Source organism: Ammodytes marinus (assembly GCF_949987685.1).
Source record: "Ammodytes marinus genome assembly, chromosome: 22".
NCBI classification, from domain to species: Eukaryota; Metazoa; Chordata; class Actinopteri; order Uranoscopiformes; family Ammodytidae; genus Ammodytes; species Ammodytes marinus.
In genome coordinates, this window is record NC_137226.1 from 12,266,622 (window position 1) to 12,280,100 (window position 13,479).

Genomic DNA, 13,479 nt, shown 5'->3' on the forward strand with positions numbered 1-13,479 from the left:
AGCTGGCATTACAAAAAATGTGTCATCAATCTATCAGTCAAGCCTGTACACTTCTGACAGTTTGAAACCAGGATTGAGGCATGGCACAAATGAAATACCTGACATATCATTCCCCATCGTTTTGACGTGTGTCATTGTTGGGACGTTTTGTATTTGAGCCTCCTTGTGGCGCATTGTTAGCGTTGATTGGGGGGACCACGGTGTGACTGGGAGGAATGAGGCTGTGGAATTTCAGAGAGGATCTTCAATGGGATCGAAACAATAAAGCAGAACATCAACGCGTGTAACTTGGGGGAAAAGAAAAGCAATTCATCACAGGAGCACACTCCGCATTCTTGTGTGACAACTCTATTGTGGGGCTTTTTGTGGTGTGTATGTGTATGTGTATGTGTGTGTGTGTGTGTGTGTGTGTGTGTGTGTGTGTGTGTGTGGGCATATATTCCCAACGTATGTGAGCAGAATTTAGAAAGAAGAGAACAGAATTTATACTAAGGTTTCGCAAACCACGTTTTATTTTTTTCATGACATTTCTTTCACTCATATTCCACCGAGCAATAAAGAAGGGAGGAAACAGGTTGATTAGGATTCTTAAAATGTAAAAAAAAAAAAAAGACTAAATTTTATAAAAGATGTGCGATAAACAGCAGCAAAGACTTAGGAATTCAGACTTGAGCAAGCTTAAAAGGCAAAAGCTGTGTTGTGTACTAAATAATGGGCCACAACATGCTTTGTACCAAGAGGAAAACTAAAAAATTAGTATTGGAACCAATTTCAGTGTGTGTGTGTGTGTGTGTGTGTGTGTGTGTGTGTGTGTGTGTGTGTGTGTGTGTGTGTGTGTGTGTGTGTGTGTGTGTGTGTGTGTGTGTGTGTGTGTGTGTGTGTGTGTGTGGAATAGGAACATTATGCAGCAGCAGTATTTATTTAGCAATGTTCTTACATTATAGTAAGAGCACTATCAAGTAATTCATAATTATTTTAAATATTATGTACACCTGTCATGGTTAAGAATCATATAAGTGCATGAGGTCCACCTTCTGTACAGTGTTAGAAATAGGTCATGTTTGTGCAATCACCAATCAATGGCATCTAAATGTATTCAAGTCACTGAAAATGCATATGGACATCAGTCTAATTTCTTTACAAAATAGCTACAATAATCATATTACCGTATATTGTTCATAATAAGGTTGTGTGTCAGTGTCACACACTTATAATCTTTTCGTGGTTAGACAACCAACACTTTCAGCCGGCTTTAAATTCATACAGCTATGAACTTCTGTCGACGTACCCTTTCTTTCTTTAACCAGTCATGTGAATGATATCCCCATTAGTGTCAAAACCTGATAAATTCTTTTTTTAAAGTATATAATTCCTGTCTCCATCATACACACTTTATGTTCCACATAATAAATGACATCTCATTTGCAATCAAACACTATTATTCATTGTATTAATTGTCTTTTTTTAATGAATAATCAAAGTCATATATTTCTCTAAGAGTCACTTTAGTTTTACGTAGCCTCGATGATAACCAAACTATGTGAACTAAATTCCTTGGATTCTACTTACTATATAAATAGTTTCAAGTGTGCTCCCTTTTCAACATGGGGAGATTTTACCCTCTCTGTCTTCTTACCTTAAAAAAACTCTCTTGTGGTCAAGAGCCAGTGACTGACTACAGCTTGGAGATGAAGGGCAGACCGTCGTACATGTCCGATTTGAGCTTGCCCCACTCTGCCAGCCTCTGTATGGTGCTCTTCTCCTGGCTTAGCACGCTAGCTGCCTTCTTTAGCTTGGGTTCGTTGCGCTCCAGGTAGCGCTCGCCCTCGCTCTTGAGGAAGTTCAACTTGTCCGTGCGGCTCTCGTTCAACGGGATGTCCTCCGTCATGTAAGGGTTGAAGCGGAAGTATGTGTCCGGGGGCAGGAGGGCGTCTAGCATGGTGTGCACCTCTGAAAATAAGGATAGAGCGTGGAGCTTTTAGCTACCAAAGTCCAACAAAAGTCACTCTCTTGGTTTATATTACAAAAGACTGCACTGAACCAGAAAAATCCTAGTGCATGACTCTTCTAGTGAGTGCACGCCTTTTAAAAAAATGGAGTCAGCCATCTTGGAGAATGCTTGTTGTTAAAATTATTTTTTGTCAGAATCAGTGAATATCTCCCAACGATCTGCTACCTGTACGTACTGTGTGTGCGCTGAAAAACAGAATCCAGTATAAATAAACAGCCTAGCATAATGGTGTGCCCCCTTTGTTTACATGTCAGTTTACAGAGCCTAGGCTATGTATTGAGACTACATTTGTTTTGCAGCGCACTCACAATATGGACAGGAAGCGGATCATGTGGAGATATTCACTGATTTTGACTAATGGTGATTTTGACAACAAGCATTCTCAATAATCGCTGACTGCACTTTTATTCTGCAGTGTATACCTAACTATCAAACTGGGATGTCAAACACATACAAACAACAACATTTCTGGTGGTCCTACCCTCTGTATCCGTGGCACTGCTGATGACGTTAGTGATCTTGGCCTTGAGGCTTGTGTAGTTGGTGCTGTTGTTGCCTAGCGTCTCGTACCGTCCGGTGCCCAGAGACAACACACACTGCAGCGGTGTGTTGGGCCACAGACACTTACACTCGTGGATGGCCAATGCCGTGGGGTTGTTGATTAGGAGACCTCCATCCTTAAAAAGGACAAGACAGATGGGATGAGAGAAAATATAAAGCCATAGTACGTAAGTTTTTTTGCCGCCCTTGAGGAATTCTGAGCTCATGTGTCAGTGTTTTGGGGTGGGGGCGACACCAGTTTGTACAGCTGCTGCCATACTGAGAGAGAGTTTGTGGAACAGATATGCTTAATCAATGTTTTGTTGACTCGCTTGGCGATGGATCGAATGTATCCGACATTAATATCTTTGAAAAAGTTACGCACTATAGCTTCAAAAGTAAGAGAGAAGCACCAATAAAATTAATCCCAAAATAACCCAACAAGCCATTCGCGTGTGCTTACCAAGTCTAAAGCACACACTACACTTTGTATGGATAGAAAGTGCCTGTATGTTTAATATATTTGCTGTGACAGCCTGTAAAAGGAACAAATGAAGGCAAAGTGAGCAAGCATTCCCACAACTTCAAAGCTTTAAGCCCCGAGGATAAGAAGTGCCCTGGCCTGAGATGTGCTGCGCTGGCAAACAGCCCTGCTTATTCACAAGTAAACAAGTCGGAAAAGCAGTTTTTTTTTGTTTTTTTTTGGCTATAAGCAGCTAAAATAAGTCAATTTTAGTTGGTAATTTTGGTCAAGAATTCCTCTTGATAAAGTCTGACTGCAGTAATACTCTGAATTCAGCTTGATTGATGAGGCATATATTTTGAGGCGTTTAAGCTTTCTTATCTTTACTGACTTCATTTAGAAAGCTAATCACAAATGACATGCTTGTTTTTTTAAGTAGGCTCGTGCTGTCTCTTTCTCCATTCAATAATGTTACTGGAATCATGGACGGGTTGCTGATCTAAATAAAATGACGCCAACAATGAGAGAAAAAGGGGGACGATGAGGCTTGAATGGGTGCCTGGGCAGATTTAGTGCTAAACAGTCCTTTCACAGTCTTTCCCCAAGGTCTAGTTCTGGAGCGTATCCAGCCACTGAAGTGCTTTTGGCTGGGACTAATAGAGACGGACAGAGGGGCAACACAAGAGGTCCCATCCTTCCCTCGAGCAGAGCAGGGGTATGGGTCATCTTCACGCCTCTATGGGGGTGGTGGGAGAGAGGTAGAAAAGTATCCAAAAAGCTTCAAATCTTCTCCTCCTTCAGGGATAAGGCAAAAACAATATGTAGCCTCATGTTGATAGTCGACAACAACGTCTTTATTAATATTAGTAGGTTTTTCTACTGGTTAAAAAAAAATACTTGAATAGGCTTTATATTTTGGATTCAACATTTCCATCTACGGGTGACTCGTGCCCTCGATTGGCCCACTGGTATCATAATTGGACAATGACTCTTGGTCAAATTAAAAAAAAGCTTTTACCCCTCAGGTGTAAGCTAATGAAACAGTGGAACACAGTTCATACTTGAGACAGCAGGTTAATTACACAGCTGCTCCTCAGCCCTGAACCCTCAACCTCTCACCCTCAGTGTCACCTCACTGAATGACAATCCAGCATGCATCACAATCACAACACCCAAACAAAAATGCTGCATCCTCACACAGACAAAACTGGGTATAGCGTTTGGCCATGTAATACCTTGCTATTATAAATAAATAGCTACATCTTGGAGGGAAATGTTTAAAATGTGATCTCTGCTTTGGGTCTGTGAATACATCTTTTCTCCACTGTGTCTATGTGCACATGTGTGTATTTTTTTTTTATAGATGCGACGGAAGAATTTTCCTGAGAAATACCACTGCTAGTGCCGAAAACTAGAGTAGGAGTGAGATTGGTGGGTGGCAACGGTTAGCTCAAACTGTTGACGGAACCCTATGCAGCTGCAAGAGGAATTTGGAACACAACACACACACGCACACACCACTCATTCATTCATATTCCTGCTGTCATCCCAGACTCCATGGGAAACCACTCAAAACAGATACTTGGAAATAGAAGTCATAATTTATAAATCCACATCACATTATTATAGCCATTAGAGGTCCTCAACTCATGTCATTCTGGCTAAAAAAAAAGCTAATTTAAAAAAACAAAATGACTCCATCATGCTATCTTGCCCCCATGGATTAAACATTTTAGCTTGAGGGTGATCATAAAGGCTTTGATTATATATCAGTTAATATCAGTTTGTAATTTAGCATGCCAATCAAAATAATATTAATCAGATTTCATTTTTTATATATATATATATATATATATATATATATATATATAGGGGAAGGTGGGGTGATTTGTGCAACTTTTTACTCAAAGTGATTTTAAAGTGAGGCCTTGACAGTTATGTCTCCAACTCAAATATGTACATATATTTCAGGATGTTATGCATCCCTGGCAATAAAAACTTTGGATCTGGAATAAACTGTTTAAGAAATATAGCTTTCGGAAAAAAAGTTGTCTTGTCGCACAAATCACCCCACGTAGTGGGGTGATTTGTGCGTCATTGTGTCACAATGACAAAGTCACCATCATCATCTTTCTGGCCATCTGAACTCTCATCAGTGGTGTCGTTAAGTGGAATTGAGATGTCACTCTCTCCTGAGCTACTGTAGACTATCACTTTCTTTTGGTGACCAGCGTATACAGCCATGCCACTGGCACAACTCTCAGAAATGTACTTTGCACTAGTTGCTCCGTGCTTGTGGAACCAACTGCCACCTGACAAATGTGATTCCCCCTACATTTCTGCCTTTAAATCAAGGCTCAAAACCCATATGTACACCCTGGTGTTTCCTCCCCATTAACCTCTGCACTACTTACTTACCTCTGCACTACTATCTGTGTTTATGTGGATGTATGGGCTTTACGTCTTTTATTTTGGTTATTGTTATTTTACCTTCATTGTTTACCTACTGAATGCACTATGTACAGCACTTTGGACAGTGCAAACTGTCATAAATGTGCTTTTATAAATACATTTTACTTACTTACTTACTTATAACTCACCCAGGCCCTTGCGCACAAATCACCCCATCCCCAGAATTTTGGATAATAGGCATGATGCAGCAATTTAGGGTTGACATTGTGCTAACTATATAGACTCAAAGTGTAGCATACCAAAGCACTAAAACATGTGTCAAATGTTTTCAAACGTGTCTATAATTGTTCAGACACAATAATCAAAAAACCTTGATCATGGAAATTTTACTTTGAAAGGCAAAACACAGTTTTTTGAGCTTAAATGTGCTTATATCTTATTCCTTGTGTCTCCCTTCTTTACAGGATGAGTCAAATGGATGGCTCTTCTTAAATATGTGGTCACATTTCCAATTTCTTCCACGGTTTTCTAGAAACAAGGGGTTTTGCAACTTCCAAAATGCACAAATCACCCCACCTTCCCCTATATATAATGGCAACACTAGCTAAACATCACACAGGAGGTTAGAGGTTGCAGTTCCATTTGTTTCTTTGCTAAATGGCTAGCTGGAAAAGCCTTGAGTCTGGGCAAAGAACTGGGAGGCCATTTGTTTGGATTCTAAATGCCAAGGGGAATAAAGGCCTGGGTCAGTAAACATGCCGAGTGGGATTCAAGATTAGGGCCTGCTATTGACTAAAACATTACAGAGGGGCCGTCTACCACTGTTGGACTGTTGTTTCATTAGGAAATGGCAGGGGACAGAAATACTTGGTGGAAGCAAAAGGACAAGGCCAGTTTTGCCTAAGTAGGTTATCAAAATTAAGTTAAGCCTTGAGCTTAATTGCTGCCCATTAAGACCATCTAAAGATATCTGGCCTAATAATCAAACTTCATAAAATAATACATTAAACGGCACTCTACGGAAAAGGCCCAAGCGCAAAAAAAAATCATAGTAGAGTGTCAAAACAAAGTGTGCCACTAAGTGTCTGATTTAAAGATCTTAAAGCTATAAACTAAAGAGTTACAATTTGAACACATTAGCTAGACAAACACTGACAGAGACAGTTTTTTTCTCCAACTTTGGACCACCTGTCTGGTCTGACACACAGGAGCCATGGTGGATATTTTCGTTCAAGGGGAATCAAGTCATAAGCTTTCCATTTCTCTGCAGGAAGGCAGGCTGAGTCATAGGGGGAAGATGCCTTTGATGTTTAGGGGGCACAGACCGGGTCCAAGGACTCTCTCTTCCTCTCTCTCTTTCTCTACGGTCATTTCATTCTCCTCACATTCTATCGCTCTCTCTCTCTCTAGGACTCTAGACAACCAGAGGAGAATATGGACCAATTCTGGGAACACCTTCAAGGTTAAGGGTTTGTTAGAGTGAAACTAATCTACACACACACACACACACACACACACACACACACACACACACACACACACACACACACACACACACACACACACACACACACACACACACACACACACACACACACACACACACACACACACACACACACACACACACACACACACACACACACACACACTCTCTCTCTCTCTCTCTGCAGTGTAATGTTTATTGCTTCTGTCCTTGGCATGAAGCAATGCATTAGCGTAGTGAAAGTGCATAGACGTCTGAGGTTTCTAGGAAATGACCATGTCACCAACTAAGGGAACAGAGGCGAACTGCAGCCCTGTTGATGCTTATGCAGCGGATTTGGACAAAATTACAAATGTGGCAACATCTAATGAAGGAGACCAAAACATTGTCATTTCTAATTCACTGAGGAAGTTTCATTGTTTTCTTTGGATTTATTATTGCCTTGTCATGTGTGTATTCTGTAGTGAGAGCTATTATTTTCAGTTGGATGTCATACCTGATGGAGGTCTCTTCCCAGGACAAATTCCTGGAAGTAGCCCGGGGCGGCCGACGAGGCCCTGATGGCCTCCCACATTTTGTATTTGCAGTCTCCGAGGTAGTGGGACCTCACTCCCGGCATGAGTCTGTAGTTCCTGAACACAAAGGCCTTCAATGGTAAACCCCTGTTCACTATGGTGCTCACTGCTGACACCTGGTGGACGTACAAAGAGCAGATTTAGAGAGGAACGCTCCAAGTCATCTTTATGTTTATAGCACTTCAGCAAGCTCTGTTTTGTACTGGTTTGGTTTTTACATTAAAGATCTGAGTAATGAGCACTTGTGTGACTCTCTGTATTGCTATGCTGCATTTAAATATCCACTTATACAATTTAAAATATATACACATATTAGGTTTATTAAGAGATTTGTCTAATCACTGTAGAGCTGAAAAACACAAAACTTACTTTAGGGCAGTGAGGGTCCCTGGCACTCTCAATCATGATCCCCTCACCCATCCGTTCCCTAAAGCAAATGATCAGATTAATTATACAGACAAACTGGGCCTATGCCACTGTCTTTAATGGATCATGGATGGAAGAGAATTGTAAATCGTAAAAGGAATGACTAAGACTGCACTAGACTAACTTGAGGATGTTCTCCCATATTTCGCTGTCGTAGAAAGCGTGGCTCCAGCTCATTTTGACCGTCCCAACGATGACGTTCTGTTTGAAGACGTCTGCGCCCAGCTTCCTGTACATCTCCTCACACTCCTCCAAGGGGATCTTAAATATTCCCAGCATGTAGGCCAAAATGGCTCCTGTAAGTGTAAAAAAGAAAACAAGTGTGACGTATTTGGTGAGCAAAAGGAAAAAATAACCGGGTGTTGGGACTCGGATAAAAATAATGACCTGTGCTGACTCCACAGATGTAGTCGAACAGCTGGTGGATTGGTTTGCCAGTCATGTCCTGCAGTTTCACCAGAGCCTGCAGGGCCAGCAGTCCCCTGCAACAAAAAAATACACAAGGTTTAAACACTATTAGACTGACAGAAAAGAAGCCATTATATTTGATCCCCTGCATTAAAGATTACATAGGTGGTGTTGTGCAGTTGACCTTTTTTTTTGTATTTGTCTAAAGTGAAATAGAACCAAATTTCTCCCATCATTTGTCACATCTCAATCAAACAGTGGAGCCAATTCTGAGACTTTTTTCTCTTTGGATTTTCAGTTGGTACATTTTAAAATTCAGTAGGTGACTAGGTGGCAGTCCTGAACTCATAGAACAGCTTACTAGAACTGTTATTGCTAAAGCATGTTGAATGGATTTTTTTTTAAGAATAGAATAGCTGTAGTACCTTGTTCCGCCTCCGTCTATGGACAGGATCCGAATCCCTCTTCCTTTGACAGCTTCGTTGTAGCCGAGCAACGCCAGCGCTTCCCTCACAGACGCCTGAAGAGGAAGGTCTCTGGCTTGGCGCAGACGCAGCAGACAAGGCAGCGCTCTCTCCTAAAAGGTCACATAGGGGGGGTCCACTTTGAAATATGTGTAAAACAAATGTTTTTACTTTTTATTTATCAAATTCGATTCGACATCTATTGTGCATAGAAAGATTAAAAAAACAAAAAAAACAAGCAAGGAATAAAAATAGAGAAGAAACAAGCAATAATTCAAGGAAGAAAAAAAAACACATACAAAAGGAAATTATTATAATTATTATCATGAAAAATTCTTATTATTGAATTTTTTTTCATGACGATAATGCAAGCTCATTGTCACTGTAAGAAAGTACAATAAAACCTTCACAGGTAAAAAAGCCAAAACTTTTTTCAATATGCCTGTTCAACCTAGAAAGCCTGTTGGTTTGAAGTGTTGACACGCCAATCAAACACGTACCTTGATGGCCACGCCTTGCGTCTCAGGGAACTCCATGAGGTGACGGCTGAGCTCCTCCACTCGACTGGTGAGGAGCTTGACATCGTTGACTCTCTGCAGGCCTTTCACTAGGCCTCTGGTCCTGTTGTCAACACTAACCCTGGCTATTATCTGTTTGTGACACATACACAACATGAACAAAACATTAGGACCATCTGATAAATATCAGACCTTCAATATATTTGACTTTTTTTTATTTATTTTTTTTAAATAAAAGGTGCACTATGTAACTTTGGGTGTGTAAAAGAGGTGAATATTTGCTAAGGTATATTCGCACAACTGAATTACCCATAGGACAAATTGGCTCCCTGGAACACTTTTTGAAGTTAACTGAAAAGTTTTACATGGAAAAAGAATTACATGTAGAGTAAATATGTTTCGTGAAGTAAGTAACTGCAGGCTCTGCCAATGTAATCAAATCCCCCTTCTCCGAATCTACATGCAGAGTGCACCTTTTAAAATGGGGAAAAATACCAAGTTTGTCTGATCTGCCAAAACTGAGCACCTGACCTTTTCTCTCTGACTCAGCAGCTGTTGCTTGGCTCTTTCCTCCTCTTCATTCTTCTTTTCGGCTGCCTTGTCCACAGTGGGCGTTTCCGCGGCGACCACCAGAGACTTGTCTTTGTCAGCGGCGGCGGCGATGCTTTTGGAATCACTTCTGAACTTGGGGACCAGAGGTGCTATGTAGCTGCCCACAAAGGCCTGGACGCTGGGCCGGGGGTAGGACAGGTATTGGGTGAAGCCTTTTCTTGGAGGGGATGCAGCAGCGGGAACTACGGGGACTGACTGAGCATCTTTTTCTGTTGCAGGAATTGTGGAAGCTGGAGGACTGAGGTTTTCTGACAAAGACGGAGAGCTAGTGGGCGCTTCGATACTTTTAGCTCCTGCTGCCACCGGAGACAAAATAGGAATGTGAACCCCGGTGGTACCAGTAGCAGTGCTGAGGATGGGCCCTGAAACAGCTGGGGGGGTGTCCTTTCCTCTTTGCTGGGGCCGCACACTGCCTTCGCTGCCTTCGTCCACTGGTGTGCTGGTGCCAAAGTAGCTGTTGATGTGCTGCGCCACAGATTTGTAGGTCTCGTCAATGTTGGTGGATAGAGCCGCCGGGTGAAACAGCTGCATAGATTGTTTTGCCACGGTCGAGGAAGAGGAGGAGCTATGCGCGGATAAACTGGCTGCTGCTGAAGCCAAACTTGATGTGGTGGACATCTTGGCGGCAACGACAGCCTTCTCCGTGTCTTCTTCTGTGGTGTTCCTCTCGACACCTACTCCTTCTTCTTCTACTTCTTCTTTCATGGCGGTTTCGGTGGCTGTGTTGTTTAGGGATACGGTCTCGGCTTTATCGACCGCGGCGGCACCAGGCTTGCGGCGGGAGAACTTGGAGATGAGGTCAGAGCCACTGCTGCCCACTGCCTTGGTGACGCTGTCCAGCGTGCTCCTGATTCGAGACATGCGTTGGCCGGCTCACTCAGCGCAGGGCTTGGGAGTTAGTCGGACAAATTGAAGACGATTCTCGTTGACGGCGTAAATAAAAGCAGCATCCTGGCTGAGCAGCTGCCATCGGCTACAGCGGCTTTACTATCGGTTCCATTTGTGAGGGTGATTATTTACAAGGTTGGATTTGTCGCTGCATTTTCCTATAAGAAAGGGAAACAAGTATTAAAAAAAAAAAAATTCTCCAAACTATAAAAAAAAGTTTCAAAAGAAGGAGGTTGCACTTCAACAATTGAGGTTCTCAGTTGAGTGCTAAACCCCAAATCCAATAGACATGTTCCAAAAAGTAAAGACAATGGAGCACATCTCAAGTTCCCAAGTTAAGGAAGACAACATATTGCCCCCATCCCCTAAACTGACTGCTCCGTAACCCACCTCTAATCTGATCTCAGTAGCCACTTTTCACCCTCGCTAGTCACTTTTATAATTGCTAACTGTGGGACTTTATTATTGTTTTAAACATTTTATTATTTATAATCGATTGGTTTTTTGTTGGACATTTCATATTATTCTGACGCCAAAAAAAAAAAAAATCGAACTGTTTTAATGTTTTATTTTATACTAGAATCTTTTTAATGTTGAACAATTTGTCTAATGTTTGTCTGTTTTGCACTGTCGGACGGGAGAGACCGTATTTTTTTTCCTTATGTACGCAAGTAGGCTACACAAAAAAATGACAAGAACCTTGTTATAAGAGCCAACAAATGACACTGCAAAGTAAAAGTGGACCAACAGAGGGCTCCAACACCCTTCCCATCCCTTGTAGCCATAGAAACTGTCACAACAACAAAAACAGATGCAACAACGCCTTTCAGAAAATAACAGAAACCCTGCAGTTCCCAAGTGCCCTGCGTGCTGTTTACTATTCTTACAAAAGACAAGATGGCAGAGAACCAACATTCATCCATCCCTACAGAGTCAGCTCGGCTTGAGAAAGCCTTGCTGGACAGACACCGTGACACCGTCTCGAAGGAGGATAACCCTCTTGACAGTGGGCTGAGGAATATCAACTGGGTGGCCTGCAAAGACTTTACAGTGGGAGTGGGTCTGGATCAGATCAGGGAGTACATTCAGACCTGGGGGGTGCGGCCCTGCTGGCTTTACAGTCTGGACTTCCTGGATTCCAGCGAGTGGGAGCATCACACCTTCCATCACTACCGGGCTCGCTTCAGTACCCCCACCCCGCAGAGACCGGTGCAGGGGACAGCCAGCGTCTACTTTGTGGTGGACGTATCTAAAGTCAAACCCAGCAGTGTGCCCGTGGAGGTGCGCTTCATAGTGGAGTCAAACAGGCTGGTGCATGCGCCCGGGAGGAGCCGGTTCAGGGAGAAGTGGCTGGAGGACGTGGTCGAAAGCAAGACGTTGCTCAGACAAGCAGTTCGCCTTTGAGCCAAAGTGGCATGTCAGATAACGCTGAACGGACATCCACCTTGCTAAGTGTTAAAGTAGCATTAAAGGAGAAGTATGGCTTTTGAATTTAGAATGTTCTGTCGCCGGAAATAAATGCTGTTAACCCAGCTGTCTACAGAGTTCCTACAGCTTAAGGAAAGACTTTTGAATGCCATTTGGAATGAAAAAATTACCAATTTTACAGTGACCAAGACTGAAGAAAAAAACGAGATCATTTACTTTTTGGGTAGGGACACTTTTGCCAAGATGTTTATTGTAACATAATTGTTGGGTCTGGTGAAAAGACTATGCGTTTTACTTCAAATGATGGAAAAAAATGATTACATTAATTTATTTTGATAGGCTGTGTGAATAATATTGGATTATAATATGCATTGGTAAAGTATTTAAAAAAATAGATAGCCTACAACCGATTATTTTGACTTTTTAAAATGCGACTTCAGAAAAACAAATCCTAAAATCCACCTCGCCATGTGTTGGCATATTTAAAACTTTTGAAGGAATGATTTCAATTGTTTACATTAATGAACTAGTTGACTTTTACCTACGTAGCCAAACTGGCGGTCTAGTGACCTTCGTCTGACGTTATTTTGTTAGACCTCACAAATAATGTTACGGTAACCGATAGCTAATCTGGGTTCAACGTTATGAAGCGGATTCAAACGCATTGAATCCGACGAAGCTGTGTTAGCTAATATGCATAAACTGTTTAACAACAAACACGTCTGACGTCAGGTGCACAGTGTTTGGAAGCTAACGGGCTAAACACACCGCTGGATATGTAAACACCGGAAGACGTTACTGGCCCAACGTTAGCGCTAATGCTACAATTCTAAACGAATGTCACTAAATAAAGAAATGTTCTCCTTCTTACCGTACAAAGCGGAGGCCGGTGAATATTTAATTCAATTGTGTGCTGGTACAGTAGTTGCATGAATGGTGTTGCTGCTGGTTCAGGAAAAAAAAAACTAAACAGGAAGACGAGAGGAAGTGACGTAACAATGACCTCGATGGTTTGGAGGTGTACAATGCAATGTTTTATTTGTGCCACCAGATGTCAACAAAAACACCGTAGGGGTAAAGAGAACACACTTTTGCATTGATGTGAGGAAACCACAACACAGTGTGTAGGCCTACGTTGGAATCCATTGCAGACACTTTGATAAATTGACAATGAAGTCAGTTTGACAATATCACCGTATAGGCATACTAACTTCCCTGCTACATTAGCCTACCACAGCGAGCAGCAGC

At 42.0% G+C, this 13,479-nt stretch overlaps 1 protein-coding gene across 1 annotated transcript; it reads right to left on the reverse strand.

Annotated features, from left to right (window-relative positions):
• Window positions 1-554: 554 nt before the first annotated feature.
• pnpla8 (patatin-like phospholipase domain containing 8) lies at window positions 555-13,178 on the reverse strand. Its single transcript, XM_080050800.1, has 10 exons — window positions 13,103-13,178; window positions 9,835-10,961; window positions 9,286-9,435; window positions 8,747-8,898; window positions 8,301-8,395; window positions 8,038-8,209; window positions 7,857-7,914; window positions 7,409-7,603; window positions 2,493-2,688; window positions 555-1,950 (listed from the first exon to the last, which is right to left on the reverse strand). The coding sequence occupies exons 2-10, from the start codon at window positions 10,774-10,776 to the stop codon at window positions 1,676-1,678; spliced, it is 2,235 nt and encodes a 744-aa protein (XP_079906926.1). The 5' UTR covers window positions 10,777-10,961; window positions 13,103-13,178; the 3' UTR covers window positions 555-1,675.
• Between the last annotated feature and the right edge of the window lie 301 nt (window positions 13,179-13,479).